We start from the raw sequence: 27,139 nt of genomic DNA, 5'->3' as shown, positions 1-27,139 counted from the left end.
TTTTTAATGTTTTTATTTTCAACAGTTAATCAATTCAAATAAAATCTTTTAAACGTTATGCACTCGTGATCTGAATACTTTTTAATGTTTCTATTCAAGGAGAAAAAATATAGTAAAATTACCGTTTTATACGGTAATGACATTTCGGGCAAAAACTAAAATGGGTATTTAAACCAGTCATTTTGTAATATATCCATTCAAATGGCATTGGATAACACATTCTGGTTTTCAAAATCATTTTCTTACTATTACACAATTATATTAAACTATATTATACTCATATGTTGGACAGTATCTAAAAAATAAACTTATTATTAAAAATTAAATAGTTTTTTTTTAAATAATACGTTAAAAATATTTAATAAATAATTATTGAATATTTTCTTAGACCTATGATAAAATACGAAAAATGAGAAACAGTGAGTAATTTTTATCTCAGAGGCTTTTAATAAACCTTTCATATATTTCAACAGATTAGTTAGATATTTAGTTTTTTTAGAATAAATAAAAAATATTTAAAAAAAAATTATTACATATTTTTAAAAGCAATAGGAGAAAAAAAAACGAAACAGTAAGTCATTTTCATTGATAACTGTTAACGAAAGGCTTTTAATAAAACCTTAATATATTTCGTTTATTTTATCCCCCTTTTATTATTCCTTTACTTGGTGCGGAATTAAGTCTTAATCGCACGCAATATTAGATCAAAATGCTCTATGTGTTTATTCAGTGAATCGTCTTGCAATGATGACTCATTAAGGGACTAAATCCGAGCAATTTCCTATTGTCGTTACGGCAGGCAGTTAGCATAATGTGACAAAACAAACTTATTACTGCAAACAGCTATTTATTACCTCTTCCGAATTCATTACCATACTATCAACACAAGAACAGACATTTAGGTTGTTGCACATTTATTAAATTGTCATTTGTATTTCAAACCTGGTACTACTACAAATTTTAATTAAACAATATTCTTGAGGATTATTATATAATTCAGTGATGCGATTTAGATTATTTTCAATGCAACTGCCGGGTATTAAATGATGATTAATAAAAATTACTAATTAATAGTTATCAGGAGAAAAAAATTATAAGTTAAGTTTGAATGATATTTTTATGGCTTTTAATGTTAATTTAAAATTTACAGAAAGTAGCTGAATTCGAAAAAATTTTATTTTAATAAATATGTGAAATTTGTGAAGATTATTCTAAAGCTTATTACATTGTCTGTCCAATACAAGAGACTTATTTTTAACAATTTATTTGAGAAGCTATTGTTTACATATTCATAATAATTGTTTATAATTTTAAAGTAATAAAAAATTGAATTTTGTTTATTTATTATTTTTTTCTCTCTACCTTAATTAATTTTAAGGGATGGATGCACAGACAAGAAATCTTGATTTGCCATGGTTAAACTTATTTAGTTCTTAAGAAATATATATAAGCAATTTATTTTATTTTATTCTAAGAAGTAATGCTTTATATTAATAAAAATTCATAAAAATGCAATGCTTGAAAAAATATAGTTACACCCATTTTTCATTTTTCAAACACTTGTAACCTTCAGTAAGCATTTAGTCACAAAATAAGAAGTTTAACAAAACCTCTTTCGTTAATAGTAATATAAATTCAAAGAAATGTATTTAAATAATTAACTACACTATTTAAATTTAGAAAGAACAGTTTAGTGCATATTAATATTTATTAATTAATGTTACAAAATAAGCGTTTCCATCTTCATAAAATTTAGAAAATCTATTTGAAAATTTACAAATAAATTTGTTTAAGCTAGATTAAACATTTAAACAGTATATGAGACTAGAAAATTAATTTATCGAAAGAATAAAACGGGAAAAAAATATTTCTCAATTGTCATGTGATTATGCACTTACGTTTTACGAAATTAGGCACCGTTATTAGTTTTTTGGAATTAAAATAAATGAAGTTAAACTTTTCTAATGCAACAAATGTTTCTTTGAATATAATTAAAACCTTAAAAATATGATTCAATTTTTAGATTGAATGGTTATAACATGTTTAATGATCATTGTACATTAAAGTGAATGGAGACTCATATAAAACAGGCGGTAATCGACCGTGCATGATAATCTAATTGCAAAATCTTAGATACAATCAGTAAAAAACTAAGTTACCTCTTGTCTTTCATAAACTAAAATGGTAATTATTCCCTTATTAAGCAACAGAGAATATTCTCAATCAGTGACTAGGAATGTTTTTAAAAGCAATTTTATTTGCTGCAGTTAAACACACACGCGAAGTTTGTTATACATTAAATAAATTTGGCCTGTCGTAACCAATAATAATTTAATAAAATTTTTATGCGAAACATTTTTAACGTTTTAACGGACAGCATAGATTATCCAACATTTTACAAAAAACATAATTTTCCATCTCAAAGACATTTTTTAAAATAAAAATATCACCAAACATATTTATTGTCTGTTCAAAGCTTAATTTGATACTTTACGTCTAGTAATAAAGTAAATATATTTTTGAGGGGATGCTGTTAAAATTGCAGAATAGAAAAATGAGGAAGTTAATTAGGTTTCATTTCACTGTTAATGCAAATTCATTTCACTGTTCATTTAACTGTTATGCAAATTAAACTCTCTTGTCAAATCATTTGTTTTATCTGCAAAGAAATTTAAGAACGAACAAGTCAAACGAACTACACTCACAGAAAGGAAATGAAATTGAATTACGTTAATTATATCCGCAGGAAAATTTTACCAACTCTAGAAGAGACAGCAAACATTTTTCTTAAAAAAATGAGAAATTGGATTTTTCAGTTGAGATGAATAAGATTCGAATATTTTCATCCACCAAAAAATCGATATCGGAGAATTTAACCACATTTTATCGAAGAAGAAAGTTTTCTCTCCAAATGACTGCATCAGTGAAATTATTTAAAATTTTATGAAGGAACATTTTTCAAAAAATATATTGAAAATAACTGATTTTTTTACTATATTTAACTGAACCTATTTTGCAGAAGTAATGTTTCTGCTGGATATTTTTAAATTATATTTTATCTGTAGTGGAAAATGGTTTTACCGTTTAAAATTTATGGACTATTTCCAGTCGGATAAATAATTATTTTTTATGAAATTCATCTTCATATTATTCCAAAATCAATATTTATTCAGAAATAATTATGACTTAAAAAAGATTTTAAAAAAAGTTATACAGAATATTTAGTTTATATAGTTTTTTATTTATTTTGCACCGACTTGATAATTTTTTATGCATTGATATCTTTTAAAAACTTATAGAAATTTATTCAAACTAAGAATAAGCATTTATCGATATTTAAGGTGTCAGAGACACTTGACTTAAAATAAGCGAAGTAGTTTAAAAAAATTCTCTGTTTTTTAATTTAATTTAAATGCTCTATTAATGTTTTTTGCTCTATCTCGCAAATAGTACACAAAAATAAGTCACTAATGTTCTATGAGTCAATTCTGAAAAAAAAAAATTCTGATTTGCTGGTAAACATTATGCTTAAACTCAAAAAAATTCCTTTTTTTAAATAAAATATGCATAATTTATTGTTAAATTTCTTTCTGTCAAAAGGAGTTTAAAATAAATGAAGTAGTTTTAAAATTAAATCATCACAATTTTATTTTGTCTTGTATTTCAGTTTTTTAATGAAAATATAAGAAGATAAACAAGAATTTTTATATATAAGAAGAGAGTGGAATGATAACACATAGCCAATCACAGAAGACTTCTGGTTCGTAACGCACAAAACTGCCAATCAAAATTGAGAACGCATGTATGTGAAAAGGTAATAATTTTTAAAAATGCTGTCAAAAAATACAAAATACAAACTGACCTCAAATAAAACTCAGAAGACTTCGAATCAAATAATTAAGAAAACTCTACTATAACGTTTATAAAAAGGAAGATTTATTAACTCAACCACAAAATTATAACATCGCCAATCGAAAAAAGAAAAAAAAAACAAATTCTCACACTTGTTACGTAAAGCTGTAAAAAGACCGAGCGATTATTTATGCAAACGATTATATATGATTATTATGAACTGAACTTTATGCAAACGATTGTTTATGATGTCATTAGATAAAAGTGTCATTAATGCAATATTATCCAGTGTTTATTAATAATTTTGAGGGGCAATGTAAAAAGATAGTTGTTCCAAAGTTTTATAATAAAATTTTTGTTCTGATAGAACGCCGTTATTTTTTTAGAATTCCAATATATTTTAATAGCTTTGATAAATCGTGTAGAGTTATTGGAAGCACGACTCAACACTCTCTCAAAAAATTATTTACATTCCAAATTATCAATATATATTGAACAAAGTTTACTTTAAAATACTTATATCTTTTATAAAAAATTGGATCGCCGTGAATATCTTAGGCGATATCAACAGCGGCATAGAGCTGAACATGATTTAGCTGCACGAAATTAACTGGAGAATAATCGTAGTGCTATCAATACGCGACGGCGGAATGCGCGGAGAAGAAACGTTGAAAAGTCAAGACGTTTAAATGAAAACGAATACCTTGGTGTACTTACGAATACTTCTGATTGAAACTAAAATATTTTGTCAGTTGACAGTTTTGAAGTTAACTGGGCAATTACTTGAAATGGTATTTGCTTTTGAAATATTACTTAGAATCAACTTATTAATATTAAATGTTTAAATTTGTTCGTAATTTTTGTAAAGTTTTTTTTCATCAGGTTTTAATTGTTTTCAGTTTAAAATTTAAATTAAAGGGGGGGGGAGGTAAAGCACCATATAGGGAGCGACCGGCATCTAAGAGGAGTAAAGTCCTCTAAGTCTGGCATCCTATAAGATCAACAATGATTTGAGTCAGGCTCTACCACGCGTGCTTCGGATACGGAGATTAATCTCCGGCTAATGCCCTATAGTAATGTGTTAAATAATATTGCCTCCTCGCTTTATATAAGTTTATACTATTGTTTGTATTGAAATTGCTTTATATAAGTTTATAATGTTGATAATAAGTTCCTCTGACATTTTTCATTCCTATCATATTCTCTTTATGTGATGTTGGTGCAGAAAAATTGCCAGCTAATCTCCAGGAAAACGACTTTAAGTTTGTTGTAATTGTAAATGTAATTGTGTAGCAATTATCGGGGGTTGGCGAGCGGCAGTGAGCAGGGGGTGGAGCCCTCTAGTATATATATATATATATATATATATATATATATATATATATATATATATATATATATACTCTTGAAAAACTACTCTGTGATCATGTTGCTATGGCTAGTATCATACTATATACTCTGTTAGAGATTTCTAGGAACAAATGGTTAAATAATAATTTATTTAATAGTCATTTTATCATATTCATATTCCTACAAAGCAGGCAAATAACCATAAATAAGTTGGTATTCAAACTATTAACTGTGAGAAAAAACGTTCATTAACAGCTTTCACCTAAAAGGTTTCAACAACCAGAATTTTATCGCGCCTACTAACACTTAATGAAGTCACTAAGCTCCTTTCAGTTGGGTACATATATCAGCCGAAAGGGATAATATTTCAATCTCACAAGTTCCAGTCCCAGTGTTGACACCATAATATTTTCTTCATTCCCTTCAATTTATGCAGAGTTTCCAGGTTTCTGCGCATCCAAAAAAGTCAAGTATTTCTCATTTCTTGCAATATAGGTGAAACAACCAGATAAACTAATTAAAATACATTTCATGGTTTATTTTACAAAACACAGCTCAACCGCAAATTAACTTCAATACTCATTATCTAACGAAAAGCCTAGCTCTAATGCCTACTTAAATTTCTGCTTAAGGTTTTTAAAGCATGCTAGTTGTAAATTGCTAAAAAACATGCAATTTTGTATTTATGGTTTTTTAACTTTACTACTTGTAAACAGTTTCAAGACCGTAAAAGTAAAAAAAAAAATATTTTCCGTGCATTTTACAATTAATTGAATGGACAGATTGCTGCCGGTTATCTTACCGTAATTTTAGAATATGTATTCTAACATTAGATTACAACTAAATTAAATTTTAAAATATAGACTTATTCAAAAAAGGTTTTTAAAGAAATCCTCATTTCAAGCTTTTTTGCGTATTTTGAGAATTTACAAAGAAAGATGAATTTGAAGATTTTGTATCTTACACTAATCACTTCATCAGTCAGAATTCATATAGCCAGAAGTTTTATTAAGGTTTAAGGTATTAATTATGAGTTCTTCCTTTCATCAACATGAAAAATATCCAAAGAATTTTTCGACAACAAGAAATACTTTTCTTTCTAGTAATTTTCTCATAGACTTTCAAAAAAAGAATCAAAGGAACAATATACGCACTGAATATATTTTTAATATTTACTACTTATTTACTGCTCATAAATTACAATGATTTTATTAAAATCTTTGAGCGAAATGTGAAACTTTTTTTAGAATATCAGGAAAACATACATATGAATCTGATACTTAAATAATAAAAAAAGGCTTCAAAATACCCAACTTACTCATTGTAAATTAATTCTTTGTATGTATTTTCTGTCTAACATATTATTTTTTTCGTTCAATTTGTTTAATTGAGATCTTGAGTTTATTACTTTGTTTCCAGGCTCTAAAAAATCCGATATAGCTGATTTAAACCAATATTCCAGTCCAACGTTACTATAACACATTAATCTTAATATGTTTCAAATTTTCTACAAATTGGGAAATTGAATTTTAAATTGGTTATTGATTGAAATATTAAAAAATGTTGATTGATAGAATTGCTTAATTAATTTTGAGTCAAGTTTCAGTTCAAATTGAGCTATTATTGATGAGCACTTGCATAATTTAAATAATACGAGAATAATTTTAATAGAGAATGTCGATCTTAGTCTGCGGTTGATTAATTAAATTAATGAAATGATAGAAAGCAGTTTTTTTGTTTACTTTTATTAACAGTTTTTTCTAAAAAAATATCACAATATTTGATCAAATTTTGAATACGATGTTTTTTTTTCTTCTTTTAATTAAATACGCGTATACGCACTGCCTGCTCAAGTCAGAATTTTTGATTGTTTTCCATTGATGGACCAACATAATCTTGATGATAATCATCAATAATTCCATCAGGAACCATTATATTTTTGATTGTAACCGACATAAGTAACCATCATTCCAATGCAGGCACTCGGACAGATTTATGATGGTCCAACATAAGAAAATCAGCTTGTTTTGATGGTTTGTATCTTGAAGATGGTTCACGTTTAACCATCAGTAATTAGAAATAAAACGTTGGAACGTTCATGAACCACCATCAACCTAATGTTGAAATTCGTACTTATTTATGATGATCCAACTTTTAAAAAAATTGTTTTGATGGTATATTCACGTTCCAACAAGAATTTCCATCAAACCATTAAGGGAATGTATAGTTGCAACCATCACGGACCACCATGGATTGTTGTTCCATGAGAATTAAACTTCTCAATAAAGGTAGCATTTTCTATTATTCTATGATGGAAGTTTGTTGGCATATCAAAAACCATGAATGAATAATGGAAAATGTTGGATGATCGTGAACATTGAATCATGTCGGATCATAAATAACACCGAAACCAACATAAACCATCAAATTGTTTTGATGGAACCATCAAGAAATTTGACTTGGGTGACGAGACTCATGCAGAAAAGTACAAGCATTCAGTTCAAAATCAATTTTAAAGATTAGTTTAAGGCTTTTTTAAAATTCTTACTTAAATGAATCTCAGTTCGATCATATTTCCCTAGTGTACTTATTCTAAATATTTTAAACATCCTTAAAAATGTGTTCGATTTTAGAAGGTAGACAAAATTTGTTGATAATAAAACAGCTCACTTCAATTAATTTAAGATTATGAGAAAATAATTAAATTTTTATTTAACATGAATAATATATTAACAAATATTAGTTATTTTAAACCTAGGTAGCATTTTTACATTTGTAAGTCATGATGAAATAAATCGAACTTATGAAAATTAAATTATGAAGAATGCTTTATTAATTTCTTTTTATTCGTTTTATTTATTTATAAATTTAGTACACAAAATATCAATTATTAAGTTAAATATTTTTCTGATTTAAATATAAATATTTGATTTATTTACAAAATATAAAAGAAAAATTAATGAATAACTTTTCCACCTACATTATCATTTTGAAAAATGTTATACCACAGAGTAAAGTAAAATATTTATTTTTTATTTTTTAAACTACATACATATATTTTTATAATATATTATAATAATTACTAGTATTATCACTTTTATAAATATATTCAAACGTTTACAAGCATTTCATAAACATGTCATATCCATTGCAACTTAAAAGAAAATAAAAGGGAGTGTTTATTCGGAAGTATAAAAGTTTTGCTCCATTATATTTCCAATAGCTAAATACTCTGAAAAACAAGTAATGTTCTATGTGACTAATAAAATATTTTAATATTTACTAGTTATTATTATCATTTTTATAAATAAATGAAAGTTAAAAAGCATTTTATAGACATATCTTATCCATTGTTACTTAAAATAAAAGAGTTATTCGGAAATAAAAAAAAATTTACTAAATTTCACTTTCAATAGCAAAATACTTTAAAAAACAAGTATTTATCTATATAACTAAAGTGAAAAATCAATCTAATCTAATACAAATAAAATAAATTTTGCCCAATTACATTTTTAAATATATTAATTTAGAAATTAAGAACAACATAACATTAATTATCATTTTTATTTTATTAAAATAATATAGAATCTAAATCTGAAAAAGAAATATCTGAAAATTTTTGATATAAAAATATGTCACTGTAATGCGTGAATTTTTAACTTAGAATACATTTTATTCATTGTGTATTTATAAGTAAAAAATAAAACCGTTTTTAATACTGATAATTAACGAACATTTGTTTTTAATATTCTACATTACTTAAATGAAAATGTAAATATAATCTGTTTATAAAAAAATCAATGAATGCTAGTCTTTTTCAAAGATAAAAAGACTTTTTAAGCATTTGGATATCTACGTTTCTTAAAACAAATATTGAAATATGTCAAAAGCATAAATGTCAGTAGCAGCCTGAAGCTATCAATACAATAACCACATTATGTGCTTATGCTCTATTATTAGCGTATATATTTATTTCCATAATCTAATTATATCCTAAACCTTATCGCAAAGGAAATTTTTTCTGCCGCCATAGTCATTGCTTCAGACTGCGGCTAAATAGTCTATAATTGCATTAATAAATGAGGCGTTTTATAAACGAGTTTGATTTTTTCGCAATTTATATGAAAGGTTACGTGTAATATATTTAGAAAGGTTATGTGTAGAAAGGTTAGCAGGGTTATACACTATCTACCAATAAGTATTTGGACACGGTGATTGAAAAGAAAAACAAACTTCATTCGTAATCAATAGTTGGTAGAGACTCCACGAGTGGCAATTACAGCGTGAACCTTCCGTGGCATACTTTCCACTAGTCCTTGTATCACGGCTAGTGGTTTTTTCTTCCACTCGGCTCGGAGAAGACACATAAGTTCCTTCACCGATTTTGGACGGGTAGTACATCCGTTAATTCGACGATCCAACTCGTCCCAGAGGTTCTCGATAGGGTTCAGATTTGGGCTCTGGGCAGGCCAATCCATTCGATTAACCCCACTGGCACCATACCAAGCCTTGGTGACCCTTGCAACATGACAGCTGGCATTGTCATCCTTGAAGTAGCTGGGGTCCACCCCGTAAAACTGCTACAACGTAGGAAGTACATTGTCACCCAAAATAGTGCAGTAGGCGTCTTGCATGAATTAATGCCGATGTTGTTTACTATACGATATATAAGGGCGTGACGTATCCCAGGACCGCAGATATAGTCATTTGCATAGATGTCCAAATACTTATTGGCAAATAGTGTATGTAGAAAGGTTATGTGTAAGAGTTCCTTTTGTAATTTTTCACAAATAATAGTCATTTATTTGATTTTTTTTTGTTAAATTGGGTCATTTTTGGAAAGAGTTACATTTTGATTTTAAAAACACGGCCTAGTTTAATTTAATTTCATAATTTAACAATATTATGAGTACAACTTATTGAATAATTGCAAAAACTTGAATATGTATTGCTAGAACATTGTCGTTGTTTCTTCTTGAACAATCCAAGAAAGCCAGCTATTGGTCTTTTGCGAATTAAGTAAAAAAGGCGAGCCTTTCGTTTGACAGGGGAGCTCTTCAGGGGTAAAAGTAAGTATTGGCTCAGAAGCCCGCGGATAGATTGCAGCCCCACTCATTCGTGAGACTACTGCCTCAATTTAGACAAATGAAGGGGAATAAAACTTTTTCCAGATCTCTGTACCCCTTGTAACTTTCAGTAAACGACCAAAGGATTTCCGATTTCACAGATTTCACAAGCACGTACATAGTATTTACTCGGTGAGTGTTAGCAGAATCGAAGATCAAACACTGGCTCCTCCGGACTCGAGTCTCATTCTCTAACCACTAGGCTACCATGGCCCTGTTTAAAATCTTTTATATATATAAATATTTTCCTGCATAATCCAATAATTCTTACTTTTTTTATATAAAAGTAATACACTATTCTTTAAAGTAAAACTATACGTAGATTATTAAAACTTTTTAAGAGTAATATCTACACAGAATGTACTAAAGTAAACTAATCATGCATTAAAATGAACTTGAAATTTTTGAGAAGAGCTTGTTGTTTTTTTTTCCATTAACATTGTAAAAAGAGAAACAACTACTTTTAGAAAAGCATTCATTATACGACACAGAAAAAAACTCCGTAGACAGGAATAAATAAAGTTTTGAATTGTAAAATATCAAACAGTCAAAAGTGACAGTCAAAAGGCTTAAGACAGTATAATACATTAAAAAACAAGAAACTTGTATATAAAAAGTTGTGAAGTCAGATTTTATTGTATGGATTCTTTTATTGTATGGGAATCAAAATATTATCGGTCAGAAGTGACATACTGAGTATCAGAAGCGGCATAAATCGTTAAGTCCGATGAAGATGTGTAATATAAATAGTATTTTAATTCTTCATTTTATGGTGTACATTTTTTTGGGAAATACTTGATGTCCTAGGATTAGTTTTAAAGTAATCTTAGTACAGTAACAGTATATTTGAAACTATACATCTGCACTTACTGTAAATTTTTATATATTCTAATTTTAACACACGTTATTTATAATTATATATGTTTTTTTTTAAGTCTGGCTTATTAAAAATATATAAATATTCAGTGATAGCAAAAATGATTAATTTTTGAATAATTTTGAAGTTAAAACCTAAATTTTATCTAGAAAACTCCGGAATCAATTATATAATGTTTCATAGCATCATATCCTGATTTTGTCTTAATTAATTTATAACTTAAAAAAAAAAGTTTTGCTAAATAATTACATTTTTAATTAAAACATGCATAACATTTTGCATTGTATTTAATTCAAATAAAATTTTAGATAAATATTTAGTTTTCAATGATTTTACAAATGGTGATTAATAAAAATATTATGAAATAAAGAAAAATAATGGCATTCCAACTAACAAGCATTTCAGGAATTTTTCCCAACGAATTATTTAACATTTTATGTGATTAACATGCATAACTTTCATCAAATTTGAATTAAAATTTTCTTTTTTTAAACTTCGTCATTATTTTAACTGCATATTTTGTTGGCTACAGTTTTGAGTATGCTTTTAAATATCTAAATTATAGGGATTGATAAGAGATTTAAAAAAAATACTTGTAAATAATGACTCCACATTCGAGATAACTGTTATTTGCACAATAAATATTGCTATAGAATTTCGCAAAATGTGTTGCTGTTATGTTTATTAGACAAATAAATTCGAGCATATTCCGAATGTTACATACAGAGAGAAATCAAATGGAATATGGATTACACCTTGGCTCACCACCCGTGAAGGCCAATGTTGTATGGAAATGTTGCTAGATAATTGGTTTCACTGATCCAATTATTTCTTGGCTCTATTCCTCAGGCCAATCAATTGTGCAATTTAGAGTCAGAAACACCCATATTCATACTAGATAAGCTATCCATCAAATAGCTGTGAAAGAGCTAAATTGCTGTTTTATTTGGCTCACCAATTAATAATAAAGTAAAATGTTGCGTAAACATTACCGATTTCTAAAGAGCTGTTGAATTTATGCATATCCATTTTCGTTTGCCTTAAACGCGTCGATTGCTCTGTGATGTAATTTGTATTTTAAGGATAAAACTAATGTTATCTATTACATTCGTATACATCCTAGGCATCAGATTAGGTTGATGAAAAATAGTTTTTTTTCAATTGAATTTTTCTTAAAATAAGTACATTAGACATATTAAGAACATTTTTTCCATATAAATTTTAAGAATATATCTGGATATATATATATATATATATATATATATATATATATATATATATATATATATATATATATATATATATATATATAATTTGATTTCAGTAACATACAAACAGTACTTTATAAACGGAAACAAAAAAGATACGTGTGATTACATCTACTCCAAATGCTTTAATTGGACGATACGAAACTGATTGCGAGCAAGTCTCCCAAGAATCTATCTAAATCTTAAGGACCACCACTTTGTGACCAATTTTACAGCAATTGACGCATTGCAATTCTCGCATTGAAAAAGTTCTTGAGTTCTTGGGGTATATTGTCCCAGTTCTCCCTCAATGTGGTCATGAGTTATACAGTTATACATATTATACAGTTCGGGGAGGGCGTGTTCTTTGTGAAACTCGCCAGCTCCATAGGATTCAGGTCTGGAGAGTCCGCAGGCCTTCGCGTACGGACAATACCTTCACTTTTTTCTGTTTCCGATACCTCAGTGCTCTTGTGTGGTCTCAAATTTTTGTTTATAAACATAAATTCTGGACCTACAACTCCCCTAAAAAGACGAGTGTGATCCAGAATAACTTCTTTGCAATACCGCTGGGATGTTGCGCTTCCTGACTCTCAGACGTGCAGTGGTGTTCTGCCATTTTGCATGATGTCTGCCCACATCAGCACTCCTGAGCCACGCCGATCACGTTCATAAACGTAGTGCCGTGCATAACATGTTCCCCTCTCTATCTCTTTACACTAACTGGTGACCTGATTGTCACTGTGAAACGGGATTCGTGGTAGAATATCACTCTAGACCATTGCTAGTGACCTTAACCAATATGCTCTTACACCAGCATAATCCTTCTAGACGATGGTGCAGTTGAAGCGATATGCGAACAAACCAAAATGATTTAATCGTTGTGAGCTTGTTCTGGCGGAAACTGTGTACCGATAGTGGTTGCAAGGTCTACAGCATCTTACTGGGAGTGACATTTCTGTTCCTTTTTGTGGTAAGGGATACATGTCGATCCTCTTAAGGTGTGGTATTATTACCATGACCACCGGCAAACTTTTGCATAGCTATTTTAGCTTTAGCGGCCTCTTTTAATAGTGAGATAACACTTTTTGACACTACCATTATTGTGGCTACTGTAATGATAATTTAACCTGCTCTCAGTAGTCCAACTGCTTATCCTTGATCATCATCTCCCAAATGATGTCTTACTGATATTTGGCATTTAATTATTACAACACCACCTCGAATTTCACAGAAATAAGTTCAACAACCTACAGGGCTATATTGGTTAAGCACCTAACAGTAAGAGTTTTCGAATGTTTGAAGAATTTGTATACACTACCCTTTATAGAGATATCTGGTCCTGCTCTACCCTTCCCTTTGCTCTTGATTTTACAATTATTGCCGGGCAGTCGGGAACGCTACTTTGCATAAATCATTTGTTCCTTAGCAATTCTCAAGCAGCGTATAATATATAATACAATTTAAGAAACATTGCATCTTTTTATTCCTTTAATTACCACCTCTGCTTTTGAAAATATTATTGCCAACGAATATAATATTCTAATGACTTGAAAAATTTTCATATAGAAATTTATTTGTTCTGCGATATCTCATTTTCATTTACTGAGACACAAAATAAAGTGCAACGATCAGTCTTTAACAAAGCCAGCAAAACATTTTCTAATAAGAATCAAATGGTGCAATTACTTGGATTGTAAGACCCATCCTTTTTAATGGACCATTGAGAATTTATTCGCTTCAAACTTTTTCAATAGGATAGATGATGGTAGGCGCAAAATGAAATTGCCAGCTCTTTCCTTTTTTATTTCACGTCAATAAAAATCTACTATGATGGTGAGATAGACACACTAGACTAACACACTAGTTTTTAGGATAGATAAAAGAAGTAAATAGCCAGAAAATAGTTTTAAATATGAAGGCATATTTCAAGTAAATTATTTTCTATGAAGAATTAAAAAAATACGAATTATCTGTTATTTAAAAAAATGAGAATCTATAATGAAACTGAGTTTTATCTTCTGAAGTGTCAGTGTAAATAAATATATGAGATGTTTTAAAAGAAAGAAATTTATATATATATATCAAAATTTTATTAAAAATTAGCTTTTAAAATTGCAGCTGAAGTAATTTCAGTTTCAATGGAGGTTTATTAAATACTCATGTCACGCAATTGGTTTGGTGGAACAAATTTATATCTAAGAGATTTTAAAAAACAAAGAGAAAAAAATATATATAAATTAATAATTGAAGATCATAGGGACAAAAATTATATTGAAAAAAATAAAAATTTATGATAGTAAAAGGAACAGTTTTTTGGTGCATGTGCCTGAGTATCTCTCTTATAAATCCTCCTGAAGCATTTGTGCTTTCGTCCTGAAACATAGGCAATGATTTAAAGACGCAATTTTAGCCTCCGATCTAAAAAAAGAGAAAGAAAACGCGTTTAAAAACTGCAACTAAACTGTCAGCTAAAACATTTGAAAAATTTTATTTTTTCTTTAGCTTAGAACTACTTATTGTTTCAAATTAAAAAAAAATAACGGTTCTGTTTTATCAAACATTTTAAAATTATTTAAGCAAAATATTTTTGTAAGAATGCCGCAAAATATTCTATGAATTTTACAAAATAATCTTATATTTTCAATACAAATTTTGAACAGAATAAATCATGAAATGGTTGTTAGTATAACCAAATGAAAACTCGCTTTGCTGTGAATTATGAGCTATTAAATGAAGAGAAAAATCCATAATTTTCAAATTATAAATGCAACAACAACAAATTTGTATATTTTTTTTAAGTAATATTCTGTGGCTATAAGAACTTATTTGACAGACATAGAAAAATCAGTTTTCACTTTTTAAGACTTGGAAGCTAAGGAGAAAAATCTACAGAATCGAAACCAAAATAAACATTAGCAATAAAACAACGACATGGAACTTAACGGTACTTCCAATGTAAATATTCCAACTAGAAATACCATGAACGCATCTGCTTCAAGAATAAATTCAATGGGAAAAAAATAGGATCTTAGCGTTTATTTACATTTGTATCCTGCGTCTAAAGCAGATCATTTGGTATTCTGACCGAGTTTGTAGCTTTATCCCGTCTTTTTTATTTATGAGTGTTATTTACAGAGGACCCGCACCTGTATCAGAGTTCCTATTGGACTTAAAATTGAAACTGTGTAATACCACTTTGGCATCACTATCTTTTCTATTTTGTAGCACTAATGGGCTTTTTTCTGCCTTCCGCATGTCATATTTCTTACCAGGCCCCTACCTGCTATTTACGTTTTCAATTTCAGATTTTAGATTTCTATTCTGATTTTAGGTACAGCTTCAAATTTTTTCTATTTTCCAAGCCATTTCTAACTATAAAAATGGATGTTCTAAAATTTTTAGTTTCTTTTTCGTAAAAAGACTTTCTTTTTCTGTTTTCTTAAGTAAAAAGAACATTCTAAGAAGATTATACATATTTTTCATGAAACTTATAAGCATATTTGCGTGCAGTTGACAAAATTTCTATCTTTAAAAAAGGAATTGAACCAGTAGTAACATTGTAATTAGTTTCAGTAAAAGTAAGAATGTAAAAATATCCAATGACGAAACATAAATAACTTTTACTAGAACATTTTAATGAAATAAGGGATGTTAACTTAATATTGCTTAAAATTTTTAACAAATATAATTTTGTAAAGTAATGATATGTTTAAAAATAATGTTCAGCAGTAACTGTATACAGAGTATATCATCTTTGTATGGAAGTGGAACTCTGTTTGCATGTTCGTTAAAAACACGATAACAGGAGCACCAATTTAGGTCATATTTTTATCAGCAGTTTTAGAGAAATGTCTTTTGAACAATCATTTTTTCCGGAATCATGTAGTACAGTACAAAAAATATGAAATCCCATTAATGAAAGCCAGATTGTGCGCTGTCATGAAAAGAGCATTTTTGCAAAATATTTAAAAGATAGAAGCCAATGAAATGACTAGAAAAAAATTAACATTCTTAAATCTCAATAAACTCTTAGAATTTAAATGATGAATCAGACAGAGTGCTAAAGTTAAATAAGCAAGTTGACATAAGCTATCGAAATTTGAAGAAATACAATATTTCACCATCAGTGACGATCTTAAGCATAAATATGCTTGTTTTTATCGTATTAATACGTCAAAACAGCATTTCAATTTTGAAACTTTCAAATGTATTAAATTATAATGCTAAAACATTTTAGCACTTACTATTTAAAAAATAATTGTTAACCTCCTTTTTGATCACGAATTATAAATTCTTTAATAAACTTGTAAATCAAATAAACTTTATAGAAAAAAAAACGGCACTTATCTGTTGTTGGTATCATGAAGCGAAGTTCTCCAAAAAATAAAACAACGCCAGGCTCTGATTTACCCAGGTTACCGGCTACAGATAATACATAGTGCGTCGAATATGAAAATGTCGTGAATATCATACAAAGAAATAGTTACTGAATGCGGCATTTTTGTTAATGCGCTTAACATTTTATTAGAGTAATAAAAATATGGAAGCCAATAAAGAAGTTAGATTAAATGGAGAAATATCGCTATATATTTTTGACAATGCATTGCGATATTAAAATTTGTACTCATTAATCATGGGTGTTTGTTGATGTGTGGATGACAACCGTAAAAAGCAGTCATCAACGCATAATCCTTTTAACCTATCAGTAGAAGAAAAAAAAGTGGTTCGGCATAACAGAGGTTAGATGTCCCAAACATACATCCAAACGCCCCGTGGACTTATACTGCGGCATAAGTACCACTGAGAAAATTAAACACCAATTCTCTGTTATATAAGACATGCTAAATTGATTAAATCACGAGGTACCTTTTGATAGACCAAGGTTGGCATAGTCGATAACTCCTCCCATAGTCGATAACTCCTCCGTGACATACTGACGTGATACGTGATATGAACATGCTAATCTTGACAGTAACGCACACTTCGATCTGGTAACGCCTACTTCGATGGATGGTACACATTGAACAGTTGACTTGCTACTTGTGACTGCGAGACCATTCCTAGCACTGTTGCTGCTCAATTTCTATTACACACAACGTATACACTCGACTGCTAAAGGCAACACAGGAGCGACTACGATCGTGAAATAATACAACTCTCACATTCAGCACTCAAAACGGTGACCTTAATACAGCTCTCCCGGTCTTTCACAAGTACAGCAACTAGTGGTATCCGGCCATCGAATTCTATCCCTGATAAAATTCTGGCGGGGGAGTATTGTGGCGTAACTACCACTACGAAAATTAAACATCAATTCACTGGTATATAAGACATGCTAACTTGATTCATTCACGAGGTACCTTTTGATAGATGAAGCCTGGCATATTCGATAACTCCGCTCCCACTATACCACTTTCCATATGGACTTATTCCACTTTCAAAACTAGCGGCAAAATAATGTTCTATTAGTTTATTTGAAAAACTAATGTTAATTCTTTTATTGCACAAACGAAAATGCTTTTATGTTGCAAAAACTTTACAATAAGTAAGAAGTTTTCATAAAAATTAAATTTCAAATAATGAAAAAAATATTTACACTGAAAAAAATGAGTTAAATTATTTAAGATATTATCAATATAAAAGTAAATTTAAGATATAAATATGATACTTTCCAACATTTTGTTTCAAACTATTGAACACTGTTTGATTTTCAAGCATATTTACCAATAACCTTCAGGTCTTGAACACTAATACGTGATCTGTGAGTTTTAAAATCAATCCGACAAGTATATCGACCATGGTCGTCGTACAAAACTGGATCTATTCTCAGAGCAATTGGATTACGGTGGAGATCCAAATAGAGTCGGCCATCGAATTCATTTGATGGAAAATGCTGCCCCTGAGTCATTGTCCAGTTAATGAAAAATTTGTTTGAAACAAACCGGAGATCCAATGAATATATTGGTTTATAAAATCGATTGTGAAACCAACGAACTAAAGTAGGTATCTTGCTTCTGATGTGAATCTGTGCAGAAGCTGGACATGGTATGTCTACAGCTTGGTTTTCAATAGCCACAACACCTGCAACGAAATTTTTAGAAAAAATATTATTTTTTTTATCTGTTTAAGTGAACAAATTAATCGAATTTTTCTTTTTAAAATAGACCTTTGAATGAATTTTTTGACCTAAAATTGAATTAAAAGTAGAATATAAGAAGTGTAAGTTCCGAAGTTTTTAAATCATAGCTATTGCTCTTCATATTTCTACGGAATACTTAAACGTGGTTACATAGTAATAAATTTAGAAATTTAAGTTTGATTCTTTTTTGAGATAACTCAATTTTCAATTTCAAAACTTATTACTATTATTGAGACATTACATACATATATATTTATAATTAAACCTTAGGACAGTAAAAGGAACTGGAGAGGACTAGTTCGTTAAATCATTTAAAATTAACTTTTTTTGAATAAATTTTAATTTTAAATAAATTTGCTTAAAAAAAATTTTGTTTCAACAGATAATAAAATCTTGAAAATGATACCAAAATAATAGCACTTTTTATTGTAATACCATAAAATTTTTAAAATATATTTTAATCTTTTGTTTGTAACTATAGTAATGGTGATATTTAATTAATACGTTGTGATACTTAATTTGTAGATTTTACTTTATTGTTGTATTTTTATGCATAAAATACTTATAACTTTGAAATTACTAGTTAGAATAACTTGCATTTTATATAATTAAATCCTAATTAAGTGCATACAAAACAATGTTTCACTTGATTGGAAAACAATGTCATATCCTTAAATAGCACAAAGTACTAAAATTGTACTTCTTTTAGATTAAAATGTTTTAGCACTTATTACTTCTAAGCACATTTTTCCTATCAGCTAAGTTCTTATTTCATTAAAATAAATGTAAAAAATACGTAATATTCAGTATTTTAATTGCCAATAAAGAAATGCCAGAGGTGTAAATAGGTATAAGTATAAAACTGTAATTTCCATACATATTAGACTATTATAACTTTCAAAATATAAGACTTAATGACTGCCTACTGATTTATTTGAATCAGAATAATAAAAATACATCAGAAGTATTGTCTTAAGCACATAAATATCTCTTTAAAAAGCGTAAACAAATCTAAGCAACTTCATTCTTACTAAATACTTCATTCTTACGTTAGCAACTTCATTTTTACACTCTACATCATTCTTACTAAATATCTTAATACTCCTGAACTATTAGTCCTATCAACTTGGTTTTGATGTCATTTAATTCAGAGTAAGAAGATGTTAACGAAACAATACGTCATTTGTTTCAAATATTTAATTAACTTCTGTAGCCCTAACACAAGTATTTAATTAACTTCAGATTTCTAAGCATTAAGCAGAAAAAGAAAATACCATTTAATCAAATTTTTAGAAAATTACGTCATAGTACTTTTTATTTAGAACACACACGAATAACTAATAATGTTATAAAAGTAAAATGCGAAGAACTAAATTATTGAATATAAAATCAGAATATTCATAAACTCAGCTCTAATGCGAATAATTAAAACTTAGTTTTGCTAGTTTGCCGTTATTTTTGCCTTCGTGTATTTTAACTGAAAGAAGAGAAATAAAATCATAACATTAAAAAATATTAATATATTTTTTTTCTTTACAATGCACTCGTATATTTTATACTTTGTTTATCTTTTATTAATTTTTTTTCTTCAAATACTTGAGACTAATTTAAAAAAATTTTTGAAACATAAAATGCTAATTTAGCATAATCATTTACGCTAATCTTAAAAAGTATGCGACAGTTAATCTTAAAACATATGCGAGAGATTTAATTTATGCTTCATCTAAATTTTATGAAGTTACAAAAACTGTGTGTTTAAAAAACAGAAAAAGAACTATTTACGGGTTTATATTTATAAGTAGAAAAAGAATTATGCTAATTTAAAAAATCGATGAGTATTTTTATTTATTTTTCAATAAATTGACCCAACAAACGAAATATTCATGCTGATTTATACCAGTGGTAAAAAATATGAATATGGTTATGTATATTTGAATCAGATATATATATTGTATATCTTATTTGTGATGAATATATACTAGTCTGGGGTACTATTTTTAAGGATCGATAACTAGCGTCTGTTTAGCATGTAAAAAAACGTAACTGAATGTCAAGGGAAATAAAATATTGCCAGAATGAAGCGAAATTACAATAAGAGTAATTTCTCAGTGCTCGGAAATCTAAAAGGCATTGAAAAATTTTCTAATGACAATATCATTATCATACATTATCAACATTTTATGCTGAATATGTAAAGTTGAGCATATTCAATTGTTTTTTATCCTGGCGAAAATGTCAATACGTTATTTAGCCAAAATAGAGGACGATGAGTCATGCTTTTCACTGTTTTGTCCAGTAACTCTGACTCATTTATTTCACCCCTCGTTCAGTTCATGGTTCAGAGTATCTTTATTTATTGAAAGGTATTGTCGAAAATTAAAACTCCTTTCTTCAGCACCCCGAACATTTTCAATGGGATTTGGATCTGGAGAACTTGCTGGTCATACGAGATATTTCTTATTAGATACTCCTAGACAGTGATTGTTCGATAACGTGTGTTTTTTTTGTCGTCCTTGAAAATAAATTTCTTATCGTAGAGTATGCAGCATGAGGGACAGAATATCATAAATGCATCGTTGGCCAGCCATATTCGCACATTTAGAAGCACGTAGATATAAATAAATCTCTCAATTTCATACACAAGCACCAGCGTAAAGCTCTGCCATAGCTTCCTTTTGCCCATACCATGATACTATTTATAAGATAACGATCCCTTCTCCGTGAGCTTGCTGGATTACATGCGATATTTCTTACATGCCAGCTCAGTTTTTGTCTAAAATCAGACAAAAAGAGTGAACCTACTTCTACTTAAGAATAGTGCACAATTAAAGCCGAACAATTACAATGATATCAACACCATTGAAAACAAGTGGAAAGTAATGCCAAGGCAATGGGATGTACATAAGAGAAAGGCAAGAGCATGCATCTCTTTCTTTTGTTCAAATGCCAGTTTTTTGTCTTACTAAATATGTGGTAATAAACAACTTAAACTTTGAAAACCAGAATCTCTGGTATACCGTTACAGAATGAGCGAAAGATTACTAAATAAATGATTTAAATACCGTATATTTTTGTTTTTATAACCAGTAGATTTTTCAATTAAAAGTCTCAATAGCATACAGTACAGTAAATTCACAAAAATATTTTTCTCCTTATATAGTGTTTACAATTCTTGTCCTTCACTGAAGTGTTTAAGGCAGTAAAGCTGTATTCATACAAAAATCACAAAGCTTATACTTTATTTATTTATATATAAAGTTTGTTTTATTTTATTTTATTTTGCCAAAACTTCTCTATCAAAAATCTTCATAGAAATTGCTTAATAATGTAATAATATTATACAAAAGAAAGTAGAATGTTTTTTAATTATTTTCACAATTTCAATTACTTTTCAATTTACGACAAGGACTTTATTTTTTATATTTATATTAAAGATAAAAGTTAAAAGAGGTTAAGAGGATTATAGAGATATTTAAAAAAATAAACAATACAAGTAAAATACTATGTAAAATATCTGTTTAAATACTCATATTTAGTCTATTATCTTTTTTAATGTCATAATAAAAAAAAAGATTACTACTTTAAGATTATTAGCTTGTATCCCAAACATCTACCATGCTTTCTATTAGCACTATATTTTAAAAGCTTAATATCTGTCATGGATAAATAGTAGAATATGCCACTATTACTTTTAACTAATACGATGCAATTAATATGTAATTAGAACACAATTTAAGTAAAACCATTAAAATCAATCAAACTTTCTCTAAACACTATTAATAATTCTGTTACACAAGTAATTCTTGCGTATGATTAATTATTTAACTAGACAAAGGCTGGATAAATCCGACAAAGTATAAAAGTCTACCTGTTACTAGTTAGATGTATTAATAGCAACATATTATGCGTTACGAATAATATTTCAAAGATCAAACGTGCAATGTTTGCGTGATTTAGTAACTCTTAAAGGATTTATATTTCAAAGAACTTCGGATCTAAACATTGTTTCAAGTTATTTAGAAGGAATTTTTCAAAACCGATGATCGAGAGATAATGCATTATAACTAAGTCTCCTAGCAGCAACTTTTATACAATTAAATATAATTAAATTATCAATAAAAATATTCAGGCAAATGAGAAAAAAACTAAACTTTGAGGACTTTATTTTGAAGGTAAATAAAACACAATAAAATTAAAAAGTATTTCATCAAACACTATTTAGTTAATGTTTGCGTATTATTTTCTTACATATTTTGAATTTAATTTAAAAAAGAAATATAAATTCAATTCTGATCATTATTGTTTGCTCTCAATAGTGCATGGAAAAAAAATTTGGGTTATATTAAAATTCTGTGTTTTAATAACTTTTCTGGAGAGAAAAAAAAAACTTTTTTTTAATAAAACGGAAACATACTGTATTTAAGCCACACATTTGACAATCTTTCGGTTAATATGGAATTATCTGTACATTCTGTTCTTATGGTATTCTTATCACCGCAGATTTAAAAAAAAAAACAATAATCTGAAACGTAAATTTAACTGAATAAATGGTTTTTATGTCATGCTCTAAGGTATCAAGATAAAATTATTACATTTAACTATACATAATTTACCACAGATTATAAGCCCAAATTTTAATTAATAATATTTTAATCTTAATTTCACTAAAATCATCACTTAAGTTCTTCGGTAAAAATAATCATGATCATCAGTTTTTCAATACAGCCAGAAATACGGTAAATTTTTCTGTTTTCTGGAAATTTTGACTACTTTTTTTTCTCAATGTACGAGTAAGAAAATCAGTTCTTTCTTTACAAAGGGCGAACTGAAAACGGATAAATGCAACAATATGAGAAAATATTTCATAAAAATTGGAAAATATTCCAGTGTAAGAGAAATTATTTACTTTGCGAAATTTTTTTCAATTGTGCTAGTTTTTTATTATTTTTATTTCAGCACAGATATAAGCATGAGTATTTTATCTTCTTTTTACACATTGTTATAACGAACTAAAAGAAATTAAACTTAATGAGAACTCTACTTTTGTGTAAAAAACTTTTTATAACATTGTTTTAAACCTTACTTTTTAAATAAATAAACAATTATCAAAAGATTATCTAATGGTATTGGTCAGCCAAAAATGCAAAAACTTTATTTCTTCCTTATATAAATAAATAAATAAATAAATAAATAAATAAATATATATATATATATATATATATATATATATATATATATATATATATATATATATATATATATATATATATATATATATATATATATATATATATATATATATATATATATATATATATATATATATATATATATATATATTAAGTTCGTGCCTTGTTAATTTTGTTTTGTTTATTCGTAAAACATGTTTCCAAATAAAAGTATAGATATATTGTACTTTTCAAAACAATTTATAATGCAACAATGTATGGAAAGAACTATTATAAAACACTTTTCAAGAAAACAACTCTAATATTTCTCGAATCAAATTGTCACTGCTCTATACATTATATTTATTCTATTCTGTGACGCATAAAGACAATGATTTATTACAAATATTTTTATTTTTTCTTCATATTTTTAAGAATGCTATAAGAAATTCGCAGCTAAATAAATTATGTCTACTAAGCGCTAATTGCAAATTAATATTTGTATATTCCTACTCTTTTAAATTTTGCACAAATAAGTCTTCTATTTATGATATTACTTAAAATATTTATTTAAAAGACATTTTAAATAAATATTATTCATAATCAATTAAACGTATAGCGCTAATGCTTTTAAGAGGCAAATATTGACAAAATTGTTTATCCCCTTATCTAAATAACGAGTTTTTTTCGAGTCAACCCATTTCAATTTTTTTAAATATCCACATAGTTATTAACTGAATGAACAAAACGATAAGCAAAGTAAATAAACTTTTGACAAATTATGAAGATTGATGATTCAATTTTTGTGTGTGTCATAAAAAAGGCACTTGAAAAAATAAATGTGTGCTTGAAAACAGTTTTTGAGGCCGGGTACGAGTATTAAATATCGAAAATTAAATAAACTGATATTTATTTAGGAACATATTCTAGTAATATGAAAATAAAATAAAATATTATAGATGACAAGAAAATGTCAAAAATGATCAGATGTGAAGTAGTATCTTAAGAGAGGAACTCGTCAAAAATGCAGAGGGTTATTCCAAAGAATTGTCTCACTTTTGACGCGTGAAATTAATTCTTGCATTTTCGAAATTATATTTTGAAAATATTTATCAACTATGATGTGACTAAAAAAATAATTTTATTCTGATTCGTAAAAAAATAGAACAGTGTAAAATTATTTTACTGTCCTTTTACCATGGAGATTCTCTGTATCATCTAACAGAAGTTGAGTAATACTTAGCACACTGGTCAAAAATATGGTTATAACTACTAAAATATGATAAAATTTAACATGTTTCTGACTTAGTGAGAGCACTAAAATGCTAGTCAATTTTTATCAAATCAGTTTGGCAATGACTTTGGTAAAATTTGCAATGAAGTATGGTTATATTATGCGTGAAAAAATTTGGTAAATGCGGTAAAATTTGGTAATCTTATGATGCTACCAAAAAACATGACATTAAAACTTTATAATCGATTAAATTTACTTTTCATTGTATTTTTGATTAAATGCTGGATTAATATAACTTTAACTTTGAAAATCAGAATTTTCGGTATATCGTTTCCATGTGAATGGAAAAATAACCAAATGAATTGTTTAAATATCTTATATTTTGGTTTTAATTACCGCAAATATGATGTTTTTTAACAAGAAATTTCACTACTATACACTGCGGTAAATTTACCAAAAATCTTTCCCTATTTGCGATTGAATATGTGTAGATAAGTAATTTCATGCAATACATGGTTTGGTTAAATAAAGAAATTCAGAATGAATATTAAATATGTAAGTTATTTTTTGTACTATTGATTATATTTTTAAGTACTAATAAAAGTCTAAAGAAAGTGATCCATGGGTCATTATTCTCTAACAAGCATAATTTAACAATTAATTTCGATAATCTTTCATCTACAGAAATAATTTTAAATTTATTTTTAAGAAAAATAATTAAGTTTAAAATCAGTTAACGTCAGTAAATATTATAATTAATGCAAGCAAATACTTCGAAGATAACTTTGTTTGTAACTTAACAGTTAAGTATTTTAAAATCAACCCAATCTGCATTTATTTAATAATTATACCAAAAGTAATTTGTAATCAAGAATTTATTACACGAATTATAGAGATTTACTCACCATCACTAATTATTGTATCTGAAGCAGTAGTTATGCAAAAAATTGAAGAATACAGTATAAAATATGTATTCATAATTTGCATTTTTTTCCTGTAAAGTAAAAAAAAATATGCATTAAAAATTGAATAATATTGTAGTAATTGTAAGTTCTTATCTTATTAATTTTAAAAAATATGACATTTTCTCTTAAGTAATTTTAAGATTTAATAATTTAATATTTTATTAAGCAATTAAGTAAACTTAATTAGAAAATTCTCATTTCTTCAATTTTAATAGTTGCAATTAAACCATCTACTTCATTTTATTAAATTAAAAAGTACGAAGACATTTTTTCGATATGTTCAAACTGCTTGGATTTCAATTGTTTAATAAATTACCTATCCCGTAGTTCATACAATCACCTCTCTTGAATTCAATTCTTATTATATCCAATCTGAATTATCTCAATATGTATTTAATATCCTATTATCCATACATTGGGTTGAAATTTAATTAGATGAGTCCCAAAATAAACTACATAACTAAATCATACGCAACTAAAGCTCACAATATAATACTAGGGTATTGAATTTATTTTTCTCTAATTATATTCGAATTCTAACCATTTCCTTACAGTTGTAATAGAAAAATCTGTATTATTAATGTAGAATCTTGTGTTTTAACATTAATCTTTTTAATAGATCTTAAGATCAGAGTTGTCCTCACTTATCAACCATATGGGAAGAAAAAGAACTAAACTACTTGATAACAAAGTATTTGTAAGTAAAATAAAGTTTATTTATTTATTTTACCTTTCAAATGACAGGCTAACAGGCTGATGTTTTGAACTTCAAGTTAATTTAAGCTTATTGCGGAACAAATACCACACTCATCTCAAATATAACCATATACGTATAATGCACAGCTCTATATACGTACGTATCTCTACGTATAAAGTGTAAATATACGTATCTCTACGTATAAAGTGTAAATATACGTATCTCTACGTATAAAGTGTAAATGAGTACTTCTTAAAATCAGATTAATTTTTCTGATATAGATACCAAGAATTTTAGTGGAAATATAGGTAACTTAAATATCTGAAGAAAAAAACATCAGATCAATGAAAATTACAATAATAATAGCAAATGATTGGGGAAATATTAATATGTTATTTCCCACTGGAGTACAAAAATTTTGGTTTACAGTTGACATCATTTTTGGAGTTGGGTGAACTAAATCCATGGGGAAATGCAAAAT

At 27.6% G+C, this 27,139-nt stretch overlaps 1 protein-coding gene across 1 annotated transcript in view; it reads right to left on the bottom strand.

Annotated features, from left to right (window-relative positions):
* LOC107441083 (synaptogenesis protein syg-2) overlaps positions 1 to 27,139 on the bottom strand; it is a 69,215-nt gene that overhangs the window by 37,564 nt on the left and 4,512 nt on the right. Inside the window, exons 2-3 of the mRNA XM_016054226.5 lie at positions 25,902 to 25,990; positions 18,180 to 18,536 (exon numbers count right to left, since the gene is read on the bottom strand). Of these exons, the coding sequence (XP_015909712.4) occupies positions 18,180 to 18,536; positions 25,902 to 25,983 (439 nt within the window). The 5' untranslated portion in view covers positions 25,984 to 25,990. The remainder of the gene's footprint in view (positions 1 to 18,179; positions 18,537 to 25,901; positions 25,991 to 27,139) is intronic.

The sequence above is a fragment of the Parasteatoda tepidariorum genome, chromosome 3 (genome assembly GCF_982258835.1).
Source record: "Parasteatoda tepidariorum strain Cologne lab strain chromosome 3, Ptep-v5.0, whole genome shotgun sequence".
In the NCBI taxonomy this organism is placed as follows: domain Eukaryota; kingdom Metazoa; phylum Arthropoda; class Arachnida; order Araneae; family Theridiidae; genus Parasteatoda; species Parasteatoda tepidariorum.
This window is presented reverse-complemented; position numbering and strand designations above follow the sequence as displayed.